Source organism: Streptopelia decaocto (assembly GCF_964273445.1).
Source record: "Streptopelia decaocto genome assembly, chromosome: 3".
NCBI classification, from domain to species: domain Eukaryota; kingdom Metazoa; phylum Chordata; class Aves; order Columbiformes; family Columbidae; genus Streptopelia; species Streptopelia decaocto.
Genome location: NC_138656.1, coordinates 68718776 through 68745138, shown reverse-complemented (window position 1 = coordinate 68745138; position 26363 = coordinate 68718776). Strand labels below are relative to the sequence as shown.

Here is a 26363-nt window from a genome sequence, read left to right as displayed (position 1 = left end):
TGTTAAGATATTGCTCCTCTGCTCTTGCAACTGAGAGTCTGTGTTGGTTTTCAGTTCTCCAGCTACATTAAGTGCTCCTTCCTCTCTCACCCAGTAGCAAATGTTCAACTTAAATTTTTAAAGAAGTCCAGTTTGGGAGAGGATTCTGTGGACAAAATAATCTTAGTTCTTCACTTCATAGAAAATACCCAGGGCCAGTCAGTGCCTGTCAGTGTGATGGGGAAGACCCAGAGTCTCTCTTTGCACTGACAAACCTTGAAAAACAGCGGTCCTTTGGGACTTTTTGAGACGTCCAAGGGAAAACACTTTTCTCCAGTTGTTTCAAACATGAGTAATACTGAATAAACATACCCTGAAACACAGGAAATGTACGTATGTAACAATGCTTATTTGTTTCTAAAGGCTAGCATACAGTAAATGTGGACTAGTAAGACCCGGTGACCTTAAGGACATAAAGAAAATCAATAGAGCAGGAGTGGTTGGGTCCTTATGAATGTGGGGTCAGCTTCAGGTTTTGTTCCTTTTTTGAGATGCTGAATGCAGCTGTGTGTACACACAAGATGCTTCACCCAGACTCTTCCTCCAACCTTTTACCACAGGCTTCCCAAGTGGTTCTGTAACCACAATGTTGCGGATAGCACGGGATGCTCAGTAAGGCTTAATCCGTTTGGAAAGCAAAACAAGCTCTCTCCTACTCTCTGACAACTCGGCAGCTGCTTGTATGATGTAGATTTTAACCTTCATGGATTCCCAGATTGAAGAGAAGTTAATATTGCCCCAAATTAATTGTTGGTGCTTAGGAGGACTGAGGACAGAGGATGGCAGCACAGTGCTGTCGGAGCTCATCCACACAAATTGTCGAGGTTTTGGCAGCACTGAGTGGGTGTAAAACATTTCACACACAATTGCTTCTAATTAAATGTACATATTTTTTTGTTTTGCTTCACAACAGGGCAAAAATAACTTCTGTTTGCCTGGTGTGTTTTGGTATGTTTTAAATTGTATCTTACTGTTTGACTTAAGCTCAGGCAGTGAAGTTTAAAACCATGAGTCATGTGTGTAGTGTATGTATGCAGACACAAAACTTGCCTCTAAGAGGTCAGTCACTGATCTTTTACGTATTAGTTACTATAAAATCACTGCTTGTTCGGACAACAACAACCAGACTGTTTCTTAGTGTAAGGAAGAGTAAACCAGCAACTTTGGCACTGAGGCTCTGACCAGCTCTAGTTTGAGGCGAGAGTAAAGAATCTTTGGTACAAATCATAGTAGGGAAGAATGGACCACACAACTGGAGAGAGGGGAATGCTTCCAGGAGCCCTAAAATGCTTCGTTTTGCATTTCCCCTGCCCCATGGAGAAACTGAGATAACAAATTGATTGCTGTTTTACTGGAACAGGTTGGAATTTTACAGTGCTGAATCCAGGATGAAAACTTGCAAAACCAACCCAAAACCCATCCGCCCCCAGCTCCCCTAACTCAAAAGCAGATCTACATCCCCCATTGCAAAACTGGTACAATCTTTATCCCTCTCCCAAATTCCCAATTAAGTGAAATGAAGATGCTATTCTCTAAGGATATGCATATGTCCAAAACATTATTCACAAACCCTCTTTGGTCTTTGAGGAAAACAATATGTAGAATTACTGAAGGATCATCCAGAGTTCTTAGCACCAATAAAAGGTTTCCGGAATGAGTGTCAAAAATTAGCTTTTGTAAAAGAGGCGAGCTGGGCGTTAAAAGGAAGCCTTGCCCATTTCCTCCATTAACAGGGATAGTCTTTGTATCCTGTGTTTTGAGTGAGAGGTCAGCTTTCAGATGGCAGAACAAAGTTTCTGGGGCACATTGGTCAAAGCTCAAACAGAAAAGTTTTGTATTGTTGAAAATTGGTGATGTGATTATATTGTTTGTATTGTTTATACTGTGATTATTTATTACATATTGTTGTAAATGTGTGACATGATGCATTAATGCGGTAGTTTGAAAATCCCTGTAAGCCTGAGATAGCAAATATAACTACAAAACGATGTTTATTGGAACTCTATAGAAGTAAAATATCATTTATTTATGACTTCTGTTATAATAAGGGGTTATTTGAAAAAAGAAAAAACATACACACAAGCCCTGTGCCACTTTCACAAATGCCTTTTTCTCATTTATTTTATTTAGCACTTCAACAGTTCACTTAGATGAGATGTTATATCTTGCTTTTACGTCAGTTGGTTTACTTAATCTTGTCTTGCTGTGCTCTTTTGGCTAATCAGGAAATGCATCACAATCTGTTTATTTGTGCAGATGAAATTATTTTATGTCTGATAATCCCAGGAGAGATTATTGCAGTTCTGAATCATCTCCCGAAGCCTTAAGCAGTTTACTGGGAAACAGGAGCAATGTTTATACCTATTTCATACCGGTAATGATTTTAGATCATAACAATGCAAAAAGAACGTTTCTGAGCTGAAGATGTAATATTCTGGAAACTTTTTAAAGCTTTTTAGTTGTGGAAGAATTAGTCCCACGCTTTAACAGTAGAAGAGCTTGGTAGACTAACTCTGCTAAAGTCCAATATGACTCAGAAGAATGGAGAGAAAAGTTTGCCTCTTCCAGTTGACTCTCACATCTATTTTTTATTTTAGTCTTTAGAATTTTTTTCTAGATTCATCACTACTTTTCTTTCTCTTTTTTCTCAGCAGGGAGTCTGAGAAAGTAGAAGAAAACATCTTCCACCTCAACTTCTTTTGAATGGCAGCTATCTAGTTATTTTCATAAATGCAATAAAAATCCATAAAAGGACAAAGATCAACTTTGAACCGGCTAATTTAAACTAGTAGAAAAGAAAGTAGTATTAAACAAGAAAGACGTGACTGATACAAGTCACAGCACACGTGTACTATCCTTTGTGGAAAGAATCTGAAAGATTACTGAGACAGTCTTTCTAGTTTCTCTTTTAAACAGCAACTTGATAATCTCCTGCAGCTGTGCTAATGTTATTGCCAGAACTTTATGCAGTTTATTTTGCTGACATCACTTTTCTTATTAAGTACTCTTTGATCTTCACAAATCATATGAGATGTTGAAAGAAATATTTGTGATGAGCCATTTTCTGCAAAGGAACTACTGTGCCCCTTATGAATCTGTGTTTTAGAAAAGCTTTGTCTGCCAGAGGTTGGATGCGGGGTATGTGAGATGTTTCTCCAAAACACACGTAAGTTGCAAATTGCATATAATGACACACATTATCCTTCCATTTCCACAGGAAAAGGTTACCCAAACTAGGAAAGGACCTGATTTTTGGCAGGTTTGCTTTGTAACAATTTGGTAGCTGTAATGTGGCCCTGACTCAAAAGGTGGGATCCCCACAAAGTGACTGTTTGTGATGGAAGGGGACGCAAGGGACACAGCCGTGGGCTGTGGTGTGATAACATTGCTGGGGTCGGGCAGACAGGTGAATGTGGCTGCAGGCACCTGCATTGTTTTGCTGCAAATAAGATTAGTTCCCAGGTGGGTTCAGTTTGTGCTGGGAGCCAGAGCAGCTCCTCAGAATTGAGAGAAGTGATTTGAGACAAGCTCTGGAAGACTCAAATATTGTGCCCTTAGGTTCTGAAGAGCAAGAAATGCTTTGAAATAATTATTCCTGGTGGAGGCTGTAACAAGGTTAGGTTAGACACAATGAGTAATTCTAATTCCTTATTGTCTAATGACACCATTTAAAATAGCATTTCAGATGCAGGGCTCCCGGGTAACTGGGTTAGATCAGTAATCCCCTGCTCTGATAGAAACTTTTCTACTCATTGCCCAGACCCATGTCTTTTTGTGACTGACCATAGATTTTCTGGGTTTCAGTATAGCAATCTGACTATAAGAACTTCCTTTGTTGCTGTATGTATAGTCGTTTATTTGAGGGCAAGGTAGAATGAAGTTTTCAAGATAAATATTTTGGTTGGGGGAGAAAAACAAAATCTTTGGAAATTATTCAGGGGAGGAAGAACTTTCTGAGCAGCTGTATCAAAAGCTAGACAGAATATTTGTAGCATCCTAGCATATTGTCAGTAATAGCCTGGTGGCTTAGTAATTTTTTTTCTTACCAACCGTTTGAAATCTTCTTCCTTCAATTAGTGTCTGAAGGGAGATCAATAAATAGTTTTCTCTTCCAAGTGTAAAGATGTGTCTAGACTTTACAATGGAGAAAGTAATGGTCTGTCCACAGCACTGATGAAGTGTCTGCTCTTAACTACTGTAATATATACACAGGGCTCCCAGCATGACTGGGTTGTCCTCATACAAGGTGCTTTTATCTACACAAAAAGGCAAACTTTTCTCATAAGTCACTCGCAAACAAACCAAAGAAAATCAGTAGAAGCTGTGATGTTGGGGAGAAATATTCTACTGTCTTCAGCCCCAAGATGAGGGTGAACTTTCATATTTGGAAAAGGGAAGTATTTAAAACAAGCAAGTGTGTATTTTGCAGGTGTATTCTTTCACTTAGCCTTAAAGTTCTGTGAAGTTATTCAGTGAGGTTCTTAAAAACTTGAGCTCCTTCAAGCATTGTTCTGCTGATGCTGGTCATGGACAGTGAGCCCATGAGAGACATTATGTTCTAGCTCCCTCCCTCAGCTGTTCTTATTTGGGCATCATCTAGAGCTCGTTCCTCACTGCTCTGCAGAGAACGGCTGGCACAGAGGATTAGGAAGACTAAAATTACAAAGAAAAACTCAGGTGGTAATGGTTCATCCCTCTCCAAAGCAAAACAAGAAATAGTGAAGGTACTTGGATCACAGATGCAGCTGTGTCATTAGTAAATGACACAGCTGTGATGGCCTGACCTGTACTTGTTAAGTACATAGGAGATCAGTGGTGTTCCTCAAATGGAATCCAGCTTTAAGGTGAGCAGAGTTCATAGTAATCCCTGCTGGAAGAAATTATGGAACCACCTCTGCTAAATTTGAAGATAGTGCAAAGGTTGTAAAGTAAGAGAGCTCTTTGCATGGACAGAGAAAATTACTTCATATTGCCTCTTGCCCCAAATATTCAGGTAAGCATTTGTTGATGAACTCTTGCCTCTCCTTCCTGCTCTTAATTTCTATTTGTCAAGCTTGCTTGTACAGGTGAAATTCAGCCAGGTCCTGCACATGGTATCTCAGCAATAACAGACAGGCCTGGTTTGCAGAAGGGAGCAGAGGAGGTTAGTGATGTGATCTCTATTCTGCTGCCTTGGAGGCAAATTCAGTGTGTTTGAGTTCAGTAGGTTGCTGCCCAAGGTTGCCCATTAGTTCTATGGCAGAGTAAAGAGTGGCACATCTGCTTGGAAAGGCAGAGTGTTCCTTGCCAGGCTCCCGAGAGGGCTCATCCAGATTTGTGTTTGTTTGTCTTCACTCTTCTAATCACCTCGTGGGTAAAGCAGATGACTGACTTAGCCTACTTTGTGGGGTTGGAGATGGGGAATATTTCAGAGCTCCTTATTCCTCTCTGTTTGCCTTGGTTTTCTCAGCTTCACAGGGGAGATACCAGCAACACTGAGATAGCCAAATATTTGCTTGCATGAGAACATGTCTTAATTAGCAAAGTTTTTTTGAAAAACTGTCTGTGGCAAGTGTTCCAACAGCAAGAGGAATCCTTCATGCTATAAAAAGACAGGAATTGTTTCCTGCAGTGTTTAGTCACCTCTCAGGATGGAGCCACTAATTTCTTCTCCTCCCCCTTTAATACACATATTATGTAAATAATCCTAACAATAAGCTGTCTGGAGTATTTTATTGCTTAATTAATACGGTTTCAATATTATGAATAAATAAGATCACGCTCAGATTGTGAGTAAAGTTAAGGGGATATGATCCAAGAAGGAGTTTCAAATCCCTTCGCATCTGTTCCTCTATTTTGTTGGATTAATTTTATGTTCTAAATTAAATTATTCTTGTGAATCTGTTTCCTCTGATGTTCTGCCCTCCTCTCCTCCATCTTTTCGTCATCTGTCTGCCCAACACCTTTGCTGCTCTTTCGCACGGGGAATTAAAAGCCACTTGACAACCCAGCTGGCTGAGCAGGCCTGTGCTGTTCCCCTCTGTCCCTTGTGGGGCTGCTGAATGTGATGGGTTTGGAAAGCTCTGGACTGGTTGGTCTCTGTTTTCAGACAAATGCAGGCTTTCCAAATGGCATTTGCTGTTACTTTGATCCGTGTTTTAATTAAAAACTTGGGAATTCAAAGTCCATTGAACTGTAGTAGACTTACTTTTTACTAAAAGGTCCTTCTCTTCCTCTTTTCCCTGCCCTAAAATAAAACTCAAACCCAAATACCTCCCAGGGACTTGTTTATTTCTGTGTAGTGAAGGAGAAACAGTTGTTAAATATTCATCTCCTTTACATGGTTCTTACAGGAATTTTAACTTTTGGCTACAGTTTCTAAATCTCCAGGAAAAAATAAAACACTTCAGAAAAAGGTCACAAGAAAACAATTTGTGTAGGCATATAAAATGCTGATTTAGTAATAGAGATTTCATTTTTATTTCCCTACATTGTCAAGCTTCAATGGAAGGAATTTTCCTTCTCTTAAGCCAGAAGGACCTGGCACATTTTGGGCACTCCCACCAGGTGAAAGTAACTGGGTTGCAGATATAGGTGCTAAGGAGCCCCGTCCTCTCCTTGGTGTAAAGAAGGGAGTCTTTGCTTGAAGCTGCTTCCTTCCTGATCCAACCTCACAAGGTGCAACCAGGGCCTTGACCCCTTCCAGGTGACCTCCTGGCTGTCTCCAAAATGCTGCAGCTCATGTTGGGGTGCAGTTGCACCCCCTGCCTCCCCTCCCCTTGCTGTGAGCAGCTGTTGATGCTGGGTCCAGAGGTCTTGGTGTCTGACTGCTTGGTCCCTATTTTTCCTAAAATGAGTTGCTCCCTGTTCCCAAATGATTTCTCCCCTCCTCCCCCGCTTTTGATAGGATTAACAGTTTGTGGCTATGGTAAATACCCTCTCCTTTTCTGAGCTATGTATTTTTAAGGACTTACAGGTGTGCAATTGTTAATGGGACTTGAGTGTTTCATCTCTGGAGAAGAATTTAGTTGAAATCAGCCTGGTGGGTTAGAAAGTGCTTGTAGAGGCTCAAACTCGCATGGGCAGACTAAATGACTGCTCATAAATGGATTATAGCTAGAAATTTACTGTTTTTCCAGGAGCACTGTCAGGCCATGATCATAGTGCACAGTGAAACATGAAGACAAGTTTCTCCTGGTATCTTTTTGGCTACCTATTAATTTATTTAGTGTTTTTCTTATACTCTTATGTTGTGGACTCCTCATAGCACACAACTGCTTGTGGAGCAATCTGCATGGTATATGGCTTTTCCTCCTTCCTCATAGGACCGCCAAGAGACGATGCAGGAGGCAGCCCGAGTCAGCTCTCACACGTTGAGAGACCTGTGCTGTGGTTGTTACTTCATGGTGATGTCTCTTTGAGTCTGCCTCCTGAAACTGGGATTACTTTTTCCCATTTGAGACATATTAGCCATAATCTTTGCACTTCAATTTTTTTGGTAATTTTTATTTTTTTCCCCCCCGCTTGTGCTTATCTCTTCCCCTGCAGTAAAAGAAACAGCAACTTAATGCGAAGGAAATTGTCCCTGATTTATTCATGCTTGTATATACAGCATGTATTTCTTCACATACAGGTAAATGGAATTATAAAGACAAGACTTTGTGAATAAAATTTTGAGAAATGAGAGAGTTCACTAGTAACTCATTTACCATGACAGGAGATGAATAGAAGTAATTTAGTCTCATAGAAGTAAAATTGGCTCATGTCTTACATGGGGGTGGGAGGAAGAATATTGTTAAGCGGCTGGAAAGAGAACTGGAGTTGAGAATTGGCAGCTGTGCTGAGTGGGTTTGCCTGGCTCTGTAACCTTGGGTGAGTCATTTTGTGTTCCTGGTGTACATGCTCCCTTCTGTAAATACAGATCTAATTCTTGGCTAGTTTGTGGAGGGTTTTCTCCTCCCCATGTGAAGCACCAGAAAGTAGGACTCCAGTGTGGTGCTGGTCTTTTGCTGTGTTTGAATAAGAGTTTTTCCTCTTCTCCTTTCTGCTCCTGTGGCTGATGTATTGCAGCCTTCACATCTTTCCTGGGGACAGAGAGAGGGATGTAATCCTGACAGAAAAGCAAATATCCTTTGGTTTTAAAGACATATAATAGTAAGATAAAAAGATTAGGGCCTGTGGGACTAGGCGTTATGAGAGTTGGATCAAGTGTAAGATTTTCTAAGGTACCTGCCTCCTTGGACAAATAACTGGACTGAAGGCACAAATGAAGTAAGTGTGCCTGGGAAGCTTTTCCCAGGACTTTGCTATTAAAAACACAAAGCAAAAGGAAGACTGAGTAAAGCTATGAAAGAAAAAAATTTCCCCTGTTACTATTGAAAATATTGTGAATGTCCCCGAGTTAAAAGATGGGTCAGGGCTGATCCATGGTGTGGGCTGAACAGTGGCGCCTTCTCAAGATCTAGGGATGGCCTGAAATGAGAGAGAGACTTGGCAGGGATGAGGTGCATGACAAAGAATGCATGAAATGAGCTGAAGATTTTGCATAAATTGGCTTTGAAGCAATTTGTTTCCCCATGGTGAAGGAGAGAGACAACAGGTTTTGTTGTGGTGTGTGTTTTATTTTTGAAGGTGAGGCAGAGAGAGAAGAGGAGGTCTGAGGGTAAGCTGGGTTGGCTCTCACATGGCCTCTGTTTTTTGGAGGTTTGAGAGTATGCTTTATAAAAATCTGTGTGACTATCAAAAATTCATTGGTTCCACACTGCAAAACAATGCTTGCTTTGTGGTGTGAACAGATTAAAAAGCAAAAATGTCTATTTTCTGCCTCACCAGGTCACTTTCAGCATTTTCAGACTCCTAAGAACGCTAACCAATGAGACTGGCATTTTGGTACATAAGAAGCCTTTGCTATCAGGCTTTTTGAAGCTGGGATATGATAGACTAAAATGGAGTTACTAAACCTTGTGTTATCGGTAATTAATATAATGACCATGTTTCTGTTTTCATTTATGTGGGTTTTCTGGTTCCTCTGAGTGGTGATGATGTGCAGGCTGCCCTTTCTTAATGAATTTTTTGCACATTATTGCTGGTAACTGGAGACAGTAAGATGACTTGTGCCTCTTTAAAACATTCCCCTAAATTACTCTGAAGATGCTGCTGTAGCCATACTACCACACACATCCCTTCTGTGCTTTTAATCAGCTCATCATGCTGCAAATCTGTGAATAATGTTGTTTACAACAGTTTGAGGCTCTTCACTAAACACTACAAAGAGCTTTGGTCTAGGACTTGCTGAAGTCCACAGTGATTGCTCTAGACTGAGTAGTAATCCTAGTGCTTTGCAGCCTGGGTTGTGATATACCACTGGGATTTAAAAAGCCTATTCAAATTTAGGAAGCTGTAAAAATGCTTAAAGTCTGGGTAGGCAGGAGAGAGATGTATGAGCTCAGGGAAATCTCCTGTCTGTCTTAACCTTTAAAAAGTCTGTTTGAATATCTCTAAGAGATTTACTTGAGGGAGGTCTATAGATACCTACCTCCCTGCACAAGGGCTGATCTGGTGAGGGGTTCAAGCAGGTTGTGGGGTGTATAAGGCTACACAGAGAGCTGGGGTGATCAGTAAAACTGCTGGGTGATGTTTGTGTCGATGAGCAACAAACGGCCTGTGACTGTCATCTGTACCGCAAGGGGAAAAAATGGTCAACTGGTAGGTTTTGTCTGTTTCTTTTGTTGTCTTAACATGGAGTAAGACAAAAAGTGGATATAATGTATACTGCATTTTAATAAGCCTGGGAAGGAAAGCTGTGCATGAATATTTTCAGCTTTTCCTGGCAGCTGGGTCCTTTGGTGCTACCAGCACCTGCTTGTGCTGTGGAGAAGCAAAGAGCCCATGGGCACACTGGGAGGAGGGAGAGGAATTTTGAAGTGGTGAGAGGACAGGAGGCCAGTCTGCAATGCAGGGTCCTACCAGGTTTATTCGTCTGGTTGCAGTTAGCAGGTTATGGTTTCAACGATGGACTCTTAGGATGGGTTTCCCAGGTTGGTGGCCTGCAGATGCTCTGCCTGCCCTACTTAGTGTGGCTGCTCTGGACACCTCACCCCAAAGAGAAGGAGGCCTCTCGGAGACAGCAGTGCCCTTTTCACCATAATTAGTTCTTGGCATGTCTGAAGATGATTTTTTTTTTTCTGTTTTTGAAATGCCCAGTTTGTTTCTGTGTGAGACACCCCTGTTATCTTTGACTCCTCTCTTCCATTCTCACCATGTGTGTCTGGTTTTAGTGGCTTCAGCTCGTAAAAATCACATCATTGTCTCTTCACCACCTTCCTTTTAACCCAACGCTTCCAGCAACTCATTTTGCCTTATTCTTTTCATCACTGATCTCCCTATGCCCTTTTCTCATTTGAATAATCACCCAGAGCTTTACATTTATCTTGTATCCTGTTGTAAATATTTTCAGGAAGAGAATGTGTCTGTATAACTTGCTCCACCTTTATGGCATTATAGAGTACAAATGCTTGTGATTAATAATACATTGCAAAATAGTGTCTTATTTGACAAGTGTACTTTTATTTTAATATATAATATTTATGGCATGCTTGTAAGTGTTCTGCAGCATATTTTATAAAATTAATGGCATCCCACAAAATGGGAACTCACTGCTATGTCTGGCCATTAAATTTTTGCTGAGAAATGGAAAGAGGCTGCAGGATTTTGTATGCAAATTATGAAAGGTGGAGGCTTGGCTTTATGTATGTTGGAAGTCAGTGCTGGGAGAAAGGGAGAAAAAGAGCTTTGAGATGTGATATATTAAAAGATTTGTGAGTGATGGAGAAAAGCTTCAGATTTTGTTGAAGCTATTCATGTTAAGGCATGCACACTTTAATTAAAGAAGCCAAACATCAGCTGAAGTCACTGATCTGTTTTTACTAGGTACAACATAGCTTTGAATGATAAGAAAATGGACAACTTGATTGGAGAGAATAAATCTAGACATAGTGTTTATTTTCTGAAACAATCACATTTGAAAAATAGATCATCCATAGGATATTAAAAAAAAGGGGGGCACGGGAAGAAGAGACAGAGCACCTATGCTTTCTTTTCCTTGAACATTCCTTAGGCTGTATCTGCATCATAAATCTCCATGTAAAATTCCATGAAATTGTTTTCTCTGGGTGAAAATTTGACTTCACTAAAACAAATGGGAGTTTTCTTGTTAACTTAAATGGAGTTGGTTTTCTTGCTGCATAAGTTATTTTTAGAAAGGAAAATGCTCCTTGATGCAAGAAATTTTCCCCAGTTAGCCCACCTTGGTGATAGTGTGAGTATGAAGATAAAGGATTTAGTGGCCCAAACAAGTTGTGACCATGAACAGCCAATTAATTCCCTGGTTAAAAGGTCTTCATACACTTCAGTGTGAGGCTGTTTCCTTCTCCTTTTTGCCTTGGAACAGAAAGAAATGAGAATTAGATACTGAGATCTATTTTACAGTCTATCAAATCCTACTGGAGAAGTGGATAGTTATAAGGATTGCTTATATCTGTAAAAATATCTCAGTATAAAACACTAATAGAGTCTACATGTACTCTCACTTTTTCTTTTTTATTGAGAAATGTTCAGGTTTTGGATTAAAGTAAGATATGGACAATAGCATTTTACTGGACAAATGTATTCAATTTTAGATCTAAGAAAAAAAAAAATCAGAGAATACTTCATTGGTTGTTCAGTCAGAGATAAGTATGAGACAAAAATGGCAAATTGAAAAAGAGCATTACCTTTCTCTATAGCCTCAATTTCCTATAATTTAATGTAGCTTTTCAGGGGTTTAGATGTGGGTGCAACACTAACTGGCTTCACTCATAAACTTATTTTCTCCAGAGATCTCAGGGTGATAAATGGTGTTGGCAGCTGAGAGCCCTTGCGGAAATGGTGAGGGACACTCTTGCATTGCTCTGCTCAGGTCCTGTGGGGAGACCCTGGGGACATCTCCCAGGTAATTGCTCATTACGTAGGTCCTGGCTTATCTTCTCCCCCTTGTTTGCATCTGTGGGTGTCAGGAGAGAGGTGATCAGTAAGATGATAAACTCTCTTTTTCTCTCTCCATCCCCCCAGACTGTGAAGGTGTGTTTTAATTAGTTTTCTATCTATCTGTATTCTTGCAATGACACTTACAGTAGAAAGATGCTTCATGAGAAAAGGAGGAAATAATAACTTCCTTTTACTTTAGAAACATGGGTTTTTGTAGCATCCTTAAGTTTCTGCTCTCTCAGCCTGCTGAGTGTCCTCTGCTTTTTGTTCTTTTGCTGGTATGGGTTGCACCAGAGCTAAGTCACCAACATTGGTTGCCTGGGCTACCAGAACACATCTGTGCTGTGCCAAGAGAAATTGATGCTCCTGCTTTTAGGAACTTCAGTCTTGTGCTTTTCTGTGCTCTGAGATGTGAGGAAGGGAGTTTGGCACTGTGGAGATGGGAGCCCTCTGTTCCCAGCTTCCATGGCCGGGGTTGATTAACGCTCAGTCGCTGTTTTATTGTGAGTCCTTGGTGCAGTTAACTGCTAGTGAGGAAGGTTTTGTTTCTATTGGGCAAGTTTTGATTTGTTTGTGCTGCTTTTAGTCTGTGTGGTTACTCCCAAACATAGGGAACACAATGGTGAGAGTTGGTTTTACACCATAACTAGCAGTGGAAAAAACATGTTTGAAGCTACTTCTTGAAAATCTTCTGCCTGATGCAATCTTTCTTGGGCTGCAGGGTTTTCAGAGAAATGACTGGACTCCAGGAGGAGTCCACCTGTTCCGATAACCTTGCTTCCCCTATGGTGCTGGCATCACTCTACTCCATAGCATTTCATGCCTGAGATGCTCTGAGCAATACCTGGATTTGTCTAGCGCTTCTGAAGGCCTTGTCAGTGGGAACTTCAGTGAGACTGAGGAGTTGTCTGTGGGGTGGAGGAGAGTTCACTGGCCCCATAGGATGGGGTCTGGGGCACTCTGCAGCTTAGACCAGATACAAAGCAAAAGATGGTCAAGTGAGTACCTGAGCCTCTGGCTGTCTGTATGGCATTTCTGGTCAGCAGGTGATGATAGTGGTGGTTAGAAAAGACTTCTGTAACTGAAAGATGCATTGAAATTGATGCATTTGCGAAGAACTATGGCTTTTCGCAACTAGCAAATCTACTCCCCTAATCAGCTCTGCCCTCAGCTTTTTGTGTGGCAGCAGGGAATGGAGGATTTTTTTTTCTTACAACTTGTGCTACATGTCTCAGTCGGTTTCAGACTGAGACTGTTCTGCAAAATTGTGACCGTTTATTGCACTGTCATCTTTGGATGATGCTGTCTAGTAAACAGCGAAAACAAGGTTATTTATGAGGTGTAGCTGTTATTTCAATATTTACATAGCAGATCTCACCGACGTGTCCTTCTGACACAAAATGTACAGTTCCTATGACAACTGTTCCTCTCTCCTCTGGAGCACGGACTAACGATAGGGTTTCATTACATGACTGTGTAACGCTGGGCACTGTGACGGCCTTGTCATCTCCGCTCCGCTGTTCGCTCCTAAATGGCATTTAGCTGAAGCTGTTTGTAGTGTGCAGAACGTGAACTGGACTGACTGACCTTTGCTGTGCTTACTGCCTGCCACCTCTGGCTTCCCACATTCCCGCTTTTCATTAGTAAGCTCACTTTCTACCAAAATACATCTGGTAGGGTGAATTTTATGGACAAAAATGTCTGGGAATTTATTTCTGTGGTAGCAATTCTATACACTGACTAACATTAATTAACAATAGTATCTTAAAAAGTACACAGAGTACTAATGCATATCAAACCAATCTGTTAACAAAAATTCATGAGTATAGCAGCCAAACCAGACTATGCAGCAGATTCCTGTAGTTACTTCTGTAACACACTTAAGAAATACTTAAGAAAGATTATAACAAGTTGAACAGATATATTAAAAGACTTTATTCACAATAGAGAAATTTTTACAAATATAAGTTCTTAAAAATTAAGCATCTTGATCTATTATGTATTCCATAATTTCAGCTTATATAAACATGAAAAGACTAAATGTACAAATCAAAAAAAATTGAAATGCATGATAGAAATGTATGTATGATGAAATCACCATAGAAACAGTGAGCCATTGGGCATTGCAAAGATCTGTGTACAACCAACACGTATGCAATACTTACCTCACAAACAATGTGGGTGCTATTTAAAGTGATCTACCTCTTAGGACTTAACATATGCAGATTTGAATGCATTATTGAGCTACAAAGAAATGGGAAAAATGTAGGCAGTGTGTTTATACGAAGATAATGCCCCCCCCATCTCATCCCTCCCCCAGCAATTTCAATTGCTCTTATGAATGATTGGGAACACAAAGTGACCAGCACTGACCACGTTCATGCAGCCAGTTCAGTGATCGGGAAATAAAGCGCATGTTATCTAAGCAATCTAACAAGTAGTCATAAGTACTGACTGTTTGAAAATGATTGCTCTAACTTTGGTGTTTCGGGGTTATTTAAAAAAAAAAAAAAAGGAAGAAAAATCAATATATTCTCAGTTTATGAAAAGGTTTTTTCTTACAGTTGGCAGATCTACATGTTGTACAATCTTCTCGTCTACTTACATTAGTTTACAAAAAGTACAGTATAGTGCAGTTTGTACATACAACCTGAATACCAATACCAGTCACATAAAATTTGTGCTCTTTCAAATCATTGTAACTCCTGAATTTAAAAAAAAAAAAAAAAGAAATATTCATACTAAATGTCTGTATTACAAGGAAACAGTCCTGATGCTTATATTTAAGTAGATAGGACCCAATGTATATGAGAATTCTGTGTTCGTAGCCTGCTTTTTGAAACATGGAGAAGAGCTAAGGGGTTCTCCGCTGTTTCTCTTCAGCTTGTTAAGTAAATGCACGATCACTAGACACATCTGGGAGAGGCGTACTGTGGTTCAGAAAACCCTGTCAAAAGAGGCTTGCAAAACACCCTTCTGTTTTTTGTCTGAGCTGTTGTAGTTATTTAGCTGATAAGAGGCCGATTGCAGCACATGCACAACCGTGTGGCAGGCAGCAGCAGATGATCCAATAAGGATAAATAAGACAAAAAGCTTGGTTATTACTTTTTGGTTAAAGAGGGAAGAGTGGGTTTTTCTTGGTTGTTGTTTGTTTGTTTTTTTTTAATTCCACAACTGTAATTTCTGTGTGGTACTTGGATTTGAAAGAAAAAAGATCCATTTATAAATACTGTTTTTTAAAGAAATACAATGGAATATTATAGTCCTCCAAAGATACAAATTCTGGAGTATCAAAAGCAGCAGGAGTTGTGTTTTGCAACTGAGGAGAGCCAAGACTTCATCCTTGCTCGTTCAGTTTCAGAAAACTGTTACTGTGACATGAGGGATTACATACTTTTAAAAAGAAAAGAATAATAAATAGAATCAAGCAGTAAAGCAGAAATTCATAAGCCATTGTGCCGGTCCCACGTAAGCCAGGCTTTATCTGAGGCAGATGCGCACACATTTGCATCCCTTCTCCTAGCCCAGGGTTGCCCAGGCTCAGCAGGGTACCCCTGTTAAATTCTGTGTACAAATGCACAACCCTGCCAGGCCTGTGATGGAAGGATCAGCATCACTGAGGATGCTCTTGCCTCATCCCCTATGTAAGTGTCTGTTGCAGCTCATGTGGCATATTCCGTCTTCCGTGTCTGCAGGGGATGCACAAAGGCAGCACTGTCTGTACAGACTCCAGAGGGTCAAGCCTATGGATCAGCCTCCAGCTGCTCTATGTAATAACGTGATCTGTTCTCTTTGCTCTTGGCTTCTGCCTAAGAGAACCTACATCGCAGACTTCTGTCAGAGTAGAAAAAAATGTTCTCTGCAATGCCTAAACAAATGTACTTCCTCAGCTGTGATTAGCTGTGCTGGACATGTGCTCTATCTTACTATATACCTTTAAAGAAGATTACTGTTCAGAACTGTATTTGTTTTGCTGCAGTCCAATCAGTGAATAATGTGCCTCCTTGGAATGGGAAATCAGCTGTTACACCCTACTCAAAATGTATGAAAGTCATCCTGTCACTAAATGAAAACATAGGTAGACTTAAAAATCATGTAAACCACTCCAAACTACACTTAAGTAGAAGCAGGACCTAATTGTGCCTCTTTTTTTTTTTTCGTCCTTTGGCAATGCCACAAAGGAAAACATTTTTGGCAAAGCTGTTACCCTGCTTAGTAAACCAGGCCTCTAATCTGGGGAATATTTTTAAGCACACTGCATTTCTGCCACTTGGAAAAGACTGTGCTTTCAAAAACTTTTAGTTCTACACTGAATAATTTCCTCTCTAAATGATTATCCTCTTTCAAGGAAGTTCTCTTCAAGGCATCTGAACATCTATTTTTATTCATGTAGATACATTAAATTGCTTTGTGACAATAAACTATCAAAGTCTGGTGTCATGCCTGAACCTATCTAAATTTTTAAGAAAGTCCCAGAAAACCAAATAAATTGTCTCTGGTATAATTCTCAGCTTCCAGAAAAATGTCATTGAGTATTGTTTTGTCTTTTTACCATCCAACCAAATGGAAACTACTGGACTAAATATATAAAGGTAAGACTCCCTTTCTTAGTAAGAAGTGACTACCTTACTTCATAGTAGGCTGACTAAAGACATGAGAATAACACCACTTAGAAAAGGGAGGAAACAATTTACTCTATTAAAATATTCTAATCAAAACCTGAAAAACTAAGGTCTGCTATCTAATGTGCTAAATTCATAGAAACTAGTTTAATATAACTTCAATGTATACTGCAGTTTCAGAGTCGTGTCTGCATGAGATGAAAATATTCCTATGTAGACTTCATTGACAATGAAATACATCAGATACTTTACCAAGTAATGATAGACCCGCATAAGAAGAGGCTGTCACAGTCACAAGATTTGTCTTGGATGACACACAAAACAAATTAACATAGAACAAAACAAAAAAAAAAAGAAAAAAGCTTTTTATACTTAATTCAATATGGCTTTTTGCAACATGGCAAAATATTACAGCTTAAAGCAGACATCTCCTCACAGAGGAGAAAAGAATTTTGCAGTCAAATTAAAAGCATAACAGGAAACAAGTAACATGCAGACCCTCTGCTCTTTTGGCCAAGATGATACCACAGCCCAACAAAACCTGGAGAGATGTCCTATTTCTTTTCTAGGAAGTGGTTCAGCTGGGTAAGAGGAATGAATTTTTACCATAATCAGTTGGGGTCCATTCATAAATATTTACTGTTAAAGAAAACAGACTGCAAAACACTTGATTTAAAAATTTAACGGAGGAATTTAAAACCAAATCATGTGCCCAAGTCCTGGAACGAAACATAAGGAATGAAACAAAGTATAACTTAATTTTCATCTATTTCTGGTCGTCTTCATTATTCCCATTGTCTTTGTTAAGAACAGGGAGAGGATGAGCCTCTGTGTTGAAGACCCAGTGTTCGAAGGGAAGAAGATCATCTTCAGAAAACAGCAAATACAAGTACCTGGCAAGAAAAAAAAACGAGGAAATGTGACCACATCAGGGAAGTGGAACTACAGTGGTCTTCAGGAAAACATAAATACCTGGTTTCCCTAGATTAACGTATCAATGGAAATGGGTGACCACAAAACACCAGTAAGTCCCAGCATCACAAGGACTAGCACAGAACTCTGGGGCTACTCAACTAAGATTGGAGCCAAGGGCAACAGGAACTGGAGACCGACAAAATAATGCCCCTGTCCTGACAGAGGACAAAGAAGTTTAGGCTATCAAGGTCAAATATCAGTTCACTTCCATTTCATCCTCCATAATTTTATTACATGTTGTTTTCATAATATACAACCATGGTATTTTTTTCCCTCCTGAATGTCCACATTAATCAAGGTGTAGGAATGAAAATGCTGTAGGCCAATTCTGTCTTACTTCTGATAACAACCTCCGGCATAGGATTTTTAAAGAAGAAAACTAGCACTAGATCAGTAGCTTGGGCATCCATTTACTAAGACAAAGTCTATGAAACCCAGCAGTAACCAACAAACAAATCCATTTTATTTATTGACATGATACAAGGTGGTAGCTACAGTAGCATGATTACTGAAGTCTGCTTAGGGATAAAAGTCTGCTTAGCAAATGAAATGTTATTTTTTCCTCAATTAACATCCTTCCCTCAAGGCTTTTCTTGGTCTAATTCTGATAGGCCAATTTAAATACTTGAGTATTACACTTCCTGTTGAAATGGCATGGCTCCTTTCTGGCCTTTGCAACTTTTTCTTGCACAGCACAAAAAAAAAAAGTGAAGAGACCAAGGCAAAACTTCCCTTATTCCATTAAAAACTTAGGAAATGGTGACAAATAATTAAAGCTTTTGTTTTTCCTCTTAACAGGCTATGCGAGCTTATCACGCAAGTTGACTTCTTTTTTTCTTTTTAGTTTTAAAATGAAAAGTATGCAATTCAAGCCTGATAGGTCCTCTGTCTAGTCAATTTGTTTCACTAGTGTGGGCATATATAATCAGATGCTATCAGTGCCAGGAGATGTAATTTCTCAACAAAGACTATCAGGTACCTTCATCAGAAGTAAACTTAATTTCCAGAAATTGTAGAATTTAGTTCATTGATACAAAAGGAAAAAAAAGGCAATTTGGCTTCCCATCACCTAAGAAAACCTCTACTATTTCAGTCAGATTTTGTTATGTGAATGTCAAAGGCGCTAATGATAAACACATCTGTAAAGATGATACAGAGAACTAATTCATACTAATGAAAGTCAACTTAACTCACTTGAGTGTCTCTGAAAGGAAGAAACTTTGCTGCACATCATCATGGCTTTCATGATTGTTATAAACATCTCGAATGCCAGAATAGCCACCATCTACTCTGCAATGTTTTTCCAGTGCCTGAAGAGGAAGAAAAAAGAAGACAGTGGGATTAACAAAATGAATCATCTGTCAGTTTTTCTGTGTTTGACAATAAAACCAGCCGAAAAAACAAGTCAGACATTTTTTTATAAAGAGACGAAAACTAGATAAAGCTCTAGATAGAAAACTCTTTTTAAAAAGACATGGGCACATATGTCTAATTTTACATTTAGGAAGAAAAGCAAAATGATAAATTAATAAAAGAAGTGACCACAAACCAGTTTTCAGAAGGAAAGATACATGGATATATGGATATAAATACACTTTATTTTCTTTTTCCTCTTTTCAGTAAGAATAACAATTACCTCCCTCCCAAAGGCTTGTCAGTCACCCATCAGATTGTGTCACATGCACCTTTCTTGGGCATATTTAGTGCTTAAGAATTATTGTGATAGAACTGAATGCCATAATAAGGACCAGTCTTTTCCTTACCTCCTGTAAGTAGCTTTGAAAAATGAAAGGCTACTCTCCATTTTCTGTATCAGTTGTTTGGTTTCTCTTTGCAATTATTTTATTTTTCCAGTGGGAAAACTCCAATATTGGGCTGTGACTGAATTTCTTTTCTGCAGTAGGTGCTATTTTTCTTTGATACCTTTCTGAAAAAGCTTTGTCTGATACACAGGAGTAGACAGAAAGCCAGTGTGTGGCTGGACTTAATGCAACACGTTTTACGAATTAAAAATATGTTTTTCTCTAACTAGTTTCCAAACTGTGTATTCAGTTAAAAGGTGTAAAACAGATGATTGATTCCTATTTTACACCTAAAAATAGAATTTCTTTTCTGCCCACAGCAATGTTCTATAAGATCAGATGAAGGGTGTATACAGAAGGGCAAAAAAACATGTACCAGATGTTGGAAGTGTAGAAGGTATATAAAGTTATACTATTTAATAAACTTTCCTGCTTTATTTTAGGCAGGCATTTGAATTAGAAAGGTTGTACCTATACATATGAGCCATAATTTCTTTAAATACATGGCTATACAACATTTTACTTGAGTATTAGTTCTCTTATCACTGCTTTGTTTAAAAAATATTCATCCATTTTTTTTCTTTACAATTGACCTGTTTAACAAGGTCAAAAGTATTCTTAGCATCTTTGTTTTTCTTATTCTGTTTTATGATAATTCTCTGGTATCATGCAGTATAATAAAGGAGTGAAGAGAAACTAAGATGATTATATTTAAAACAACTCATTATCCAAAAATAAATCCAGAAAACACTCTTTAGCCCTAAATTACTTCTCACAGTGAAAATGATGGTAAGCATGATGGATTACTACATTTACTCAGGACCACACCACTCTGAAACATGGTGCTTGCTGTGGAGACAGATATTGGAGAAAATAGGCAGAAATAACTGAAGCTTTATCAAAGCCCTGAAAGAGAGATAGAAGCCAACTAGTTCCTCCATTTCTGAAGTTATTACAAATATCACTGAAGTGATTACAGGATGTGTAGGTTTTATTCAGGGAAAGATGCTGCATTTCAAACCACATATGGCAAAAAAGTAGGAAAAGGAAGAAGATATGTCTAAAAAAAAGCAACCAGGCAGAATAAGCATTTTCTGATGAGAGATGGGACTGAAAGTCACTAATAATTACTGAGGTATCCATCACCTCCACCTGCTCTAAAGGCTGTTCAAGATCTGTGTTTTGCTGTGAGTAGATATCCTAAATGTCCTTGTTTTCGCTGGACTCCCTGTAGCTATCTGCATAAATTTAGCTTGCATGTCAGGCTCTCCATAGTTTTCACTGGAGAGTAAGCTGCCTATTGTATATTTAAAAGGGATTTTTCTCCAGGAGAGTTCCTTTAAAATGTAACAGGCCTATTTGTCTTTTCTTATGTGTCTTTAGGTTCTTTAATTTTCTTGGACATTTTTACTAAGTGACAAATATACTTAAGTTTAAACAAGTAATTTCCCCTGGCTGGTATTCCTTCCCTCTCGTCTACTTCAACATGCAGTGAATTCAAAATGCTGAATCTGTGTCTGGATTTTCAATGTCAAACACAAGATTATGTTTTCCAAGGCAGAGCAGAAGGAGAACTTGAAGGATAAGGCTATTATTCAAGGAAACATCTGCATTCTAAACAGGGTGACATAAAATAAAAGCAAATTGCATTTGGGGTTTATGTGCTCTAACCTGTGGTTAGAGCCTTCTTTATGAGTTCATTGTGGGGTGGTGCTGTACAGGCACCCGAACACGCTACTGTGATGGAAACTAAGAGGTTAACTTGCCCCTTGTCAGCCATCTGGTGGTATCTGCTTGATGCAAACGTGAAGTATCTTACCCCTCAAAGCTACTTTCCACTTAACTAAAGGAACAGGACGTTCACATGCGGCATTAGTACGATAAAAAGGCTCTTGGTTGTCACCCTCCTTTAACTGGCAGTAATGGCCTTTTGTGCCTGTACCTGCAGTTGCAGAGCACAGCGATGTTCACATTGACAGTGGGGTAGTGGTGGGTGGGAAGAAACAATCAAACACATTTTAATGAGTAGTTCTCGGAATGTGAGGGTGGCTAAGATCAGTTGTGCTAGAGTGATGGAAAACATCAAGCAGAAAACTGGCTGAGAGTATCATAAAGGGGAAAAAACAAAAGAAGTGCTGTGAATACAAAATATGTGCTGCATTTATAATGCAGAAAGGGAGACTTTCAAGAGCTAAGCTCATAAAACCTTTCTGATATAACTCTATTTTCTCCAGCTGCTGAAGTACACAGAGAATGATCTTAGACTCAAAATTAAAGCAGCAAAGCAAGTGTCCAAAGAAAAAATGGAGAGGCTAGAGCATGGTTTTAGTTTGTGAAAGTTGAAGAATGAATTAATAGACTTGTTTGAGAGTTCAGAAGTCATGTCCTGTAGAGCAGCCTGCTTTTCTACTACACGGGCATGGGGAAACAAACATAACAGGTTCTGATTGCCAGTGTTAGGAGTTGAAAATGGACATGAAACACCATAAGAACAAGTGGTTTTGGGCAACAAGAAATGGTCTGCTGTTGCACCCCTTTTTTCTTGTTTCAGTCTCAGCTTCCTCTTTATGCAACAGGTGTTGGTAATTAAAGCAGCTGCAGTCAGTGTAGAGTCCTGCATCTGGGCAGGAGCAACCGCAGGTTCCAGTATAAGTTGGGGAATGACCTATCAGAGAGCAGTGTAGGGGAAAGGGACCTGGGGGTCCTGGTGGACAGCAGGATGACCATGAGCCAGCACTGTGCCCTTGGGGCCAGGAAGGCCAATGGCATCCTGGGGTGTATTAGAAGGGGGATGGTTAGTAGGTTGAGAGAGGTTCTCCTTCCCCTCTACTCTGCCCTGGTGAGACCATATCTGGAATATTGTGTCCAGTTCTGGGCCCCTCAGTTCAAGAAGAACAGGGAACTGCTGCAAAGAGTCCAGCACAGGGCAACAAAGATGATTAAGGGAGTGGAGCATCTCCCTTATGAGGAAAGGCTGAGGGAGCTGGGGCTCTTTAGCTTGGAGAAGAGGAGACGGAGGGGTGACCTCTTTAATGTTTACAAATATATAAAGGGTGAGTGTCACGAGGATGGAGCCAGGCTCTTCTCGGTGACAACCAATGATAGGACAGGGGGTGAGGGGTTCAAACTGGAACACAAGAGGTTCTACTTAAATTTGAGAAGAAACTTCTTCTCAGTGAGGGTGACAGAGCACTGGAACAGGCTGCCCAGGGGGGGTGTGGAGTCTCCTACTCTGGAGACATTGAAAACCTGCCTGGACACATTCCTGTGTAACCTCATCTAGGTGTTCCTGCTCCAGCAGGGGGATTGGATTGATGATCTTTTGAGGTCCCTTTCAATCCCTAACATTCTGTGATTCACTGGTCAGGGACCTCTCCCAGGACACGAGGGTGGAGGGACCTGCTCTCTGGAGCAAGAGGGAGCAGGATTTATGAAGCAGTTGTGGTAAGTTATGCCACATGCTGGAACAAAAGATAGCAGTACGAGGTGGAGCTGTACAGGCTATAAACATCAGAGAAAAAAAAAAAGATTTTAAACCTGCAACTGAATGTATAACTTCCGTGAAGCTGTAAGATTTTTTTTTTAGTGCAACACAGAAGTACACATTAGGACAGTGGAAAATGGGCCTGTACAGAATGGGACCAGCTGTGCATCTCCCAGCTGTGCATCTCCCACACATGGGCTCTAATCCACTGCGTTAGAGCCAGATGAGGGTAACCACAGGAATGATGAACAAGGAACATGTGGGGAGCGCTAAGAGGGTAAACAAGTGTACAAACTTGAAATAAACACAAGCAAACTGAACCAACAGGGTAAAGAATAATAATAATAAGCAAAACATTTCAATTGTTTGTAACAATGTTATCATTGTGGGCAGCAACAATGAGTCAGGAAAAACATCTCCTGAAGAAGGAACACTTGGCATTGCTGCAGCCTGGTGGGATGACTTCCATAAACAGCTATTGCAAATATTCCAACTATAATCTGCCTGGGAAGATTCCAGTAGTAAAACATGTGCCTATGGGTGCTGTTAGTGAAGAAGAAAGTAAGGGAAGAGCACTCTAAATTAGAGGGTTTAAAAAAAAAACTGCTTTGGAATCATTAACTCAGAGCATATTGTTTCAAGGCTGATAGAGCCAACACCTGAGGGAAGCAAATAAAATGTCCTAAATAACTACAGTCTGTCTAGCTGAGTACAGTGTTGACTGCAGATATGGAATTGCTGTGAATATTCAAACAAGGAGGAGTTAGAGAGCAAAAGTATAGTTAATGCCAGCAGCTATTCTTTTATGGAAAGCAGATTTTACCATAAATTTCATTCTTCAAGAATATCTAATAACTAAACATGAAATGCTCTTTTTTTTCACAACACAACAACATTTGTGCAACACTTGAGATACATTCAGTATCTCACACAGTGAATATTGAATACAATTACAGATCTTGGTTGCTATTGAGGGAGCCAGGTAACGTGCAGATGTCATGTCACAGCCAGGTATACAAAGTCATTAGCCCAGCTACAGCTCTATAGTAGGGTCCTTCAGGGATGAGAACTTGCATGACACAAGTCTCCATGTTCTTCCCTTAGTACAGAGCAAACTTCTACAACTAGTGGTGTAGGCCCATCCAAGAACGTTATAACTGCTACAAACAAGAGGTGTTGGGCAAACTGAACAACAGGATGTTTTTGAAATCCTGGAAAGCAAGAACTCTGCAGAAGAGAGGTGTATTTTGTTTTGTTTCATTTTTCTTAAATATACAGAGCTGCAAAAATAATGCTCTTCAGCTTCCTGTACCTCCTGTAAGATCTCAGTTTGCTTAGAAATTCCAAAGTAAGAGTGAAAGGCACACAATCTAGCAAGGACAACATGACTGTGAGGAGAAAATAAGTGAACTCTAGAGGTGTAATAAGGATCCACACCCGGAGGATGAGAGATGCTAAATCCAAAGGCTCCCATTGCTAACAGTTAACCACGAAATAAGGGAAACAATGGATTTGACAAGCCAATTTTGGCAGCAGAGACTAGCTGCCCTCTTAGAAGGCTTGTGCTAGACCAACACAAATAGCTGGGTTCAGCATGACTGGTTGAAGCTCATGGGCCAGTGGGACACAGAAATTTAAATCTAGAAGAGACTGTTATCATTAATGGAACTCCAGTCCAGATGACCTACGCTTTTTGAAAGTGACCCATTTTTCAAATGTTCAGTACTATCTAGTACATCATCTTGGCCTTCATCACCTTAATTAAAATCACCTTCATAAAATTATTATTGAAAATACACTTTCTAAAATTTATTTCCATGTCCAGGGCTCAAATTTGACACACTTTTGCACTTTCCATTCACACGCATCAATACTCAACATCTTGAGTAGTACATCTAAATATGACCCTGATCTGAGAAGTATTTAAGAGAAATCACAAGGTATTTTTCTAATACACAATACCAGCAGTATTTGGTTTTGTCAAAATGACCTTAGTTCATCTATTTAGTAAATGAATCTCTGTAAATTTTAGTTGATATTGCTGATTTAAAATGAGTATTTACTCTCCAACTGCTAAAACATATCTGGGTAACATTCAGTAATAGCTCACTTAACAAGACATTAGGATTTAATAAGAAAAAAGTCCAGTAGAACATCATTACCTCTACAGCTTCCCATCCCCACTGCCTGTACTTCGGGTCATGAGTGAGCCGCCACATGTACATGTAGGTCTCTATGACTTCTGGTCGTAGGATATAGTATTTTTCATTTTGTCTTGTAGCAATGGCCTCAACACCACCATCAAATCTGAAGGCTTCTGGTCCCAGTTTCATGCCTAGCCAATGGAAAAACATGTGCTCAAATAAATGCATTAAAAAAGGTTTCAAGTTATGTAACCTACCAAATCAACTATCCTTTCAGCACACGGCCAGGTTACCCAAAAGGTATATAGTTTCCAAATGATACTGCAGCACCCACTGTTTGTAATATTTTGTAAATAATTCGGAATGGGAGAGAGCTGTTCTTCATCAACGCCTTAAACAGCAGCTCCAGTTTGCACAGTGATGCTAACATTTGCATTCTGGAAGAGTTCATATAACTAGCAACATGTGAAATTTTGCTTAAAAGACAAGGATGTTTACTTTTCTATATCAAACTGGAAAATACACTCTGGGACATGAAATGCTGCCAGGATTATTTTTATGAGAAGATGAAAGAATCCAAAGAAATTTCCTGCACAGAAATCCACTTTCTTTGTGCAATTCTATTCTTTGCAGCATTTTACCAACGTAACTGAGAATAAAATAATTTCTTGTGCATAAAACATGATTCATAGCTATATTGATGCATAAATGAACAGGATCCCTCTCATATTTGTATTCGCCTATAAAGAAATTGGCAAAGTGAAAAAAAAAAAGCTGTCATGTTAATTACTAGAGCGAGTAGATATGATTCATCTGCACAGAAATTATTCACAAAACAGAGCAGCCATTCTTAAAGTCACTCTTAGAGCAAAGCAGCGTGTGCTCAGAGAGGATGAAGAGTCCCCACCATCAGGCAACTTTCATTCAGCATTACAACAAAAATACCGATGGTTGCCTTCACAAAGTCAAACCGTCAAAGTAAACTGTGCAATATAGTACTTACTCGTTCGATCGTAGGACTCGTGGCAAGTCCTGGCAATTTCAGCACCCAGCTCAATGTGGTGGCCCGTCTTGTCGTTCGGTGCTCCGTCTGCCCCAAGAGCAAACATGCCTCCAGCAAAACAGGTGAGATGTCCCATCTTGTGTTCAAGCAGCCCGCCCTTCCACTCAGCGATGTACATCAGTCCCCCGCTTGATTTGCGAATGAGGTGGGTCTCTATGGCCTGCAAAAGTACACGATTTCAAACCCTGTGGTACCATTTGGTGAAGTACGAAGGACAAAGTTGTGTCGTTT

The 26363-nt window shown here is 39.7% G+C and overlaps 1 protein-coding gene across 1 annotated transcript in view; it reads right to left on the bottom strand.

The window, feature by feature from the left end:
* Nucleotides 1-13962: 13962 nt before the first annotated feature.
* Nucleotides 13963-26363, bottom strand: part of MAN1A1 (mannosidase alpha class 1A member 1) — a 148403-nt gene continuing 136002 nt past the window's right edge. The window contains exons 9-12 of the mRNA XM_082048563.1: nt 26073-26292; nt 25088-25260; nt 18834-18949; nt 13963-17557 (exon numbers count right to left, since the gene is read on the bottom strand). Of these exons, the coding sequence (XP_081904689.1) occupies nt 17431-17557; nt 18834-18949; nt 25088-25260; nt 26073-26292 (636 nt within the window). The 3' untranslated portion in view covers nt 13963-17430. The remainder of the gene's footprint in view (nt 17558-18833; nt 18950-25087; nt 25261-26072; nt 26293-26363) is intronic.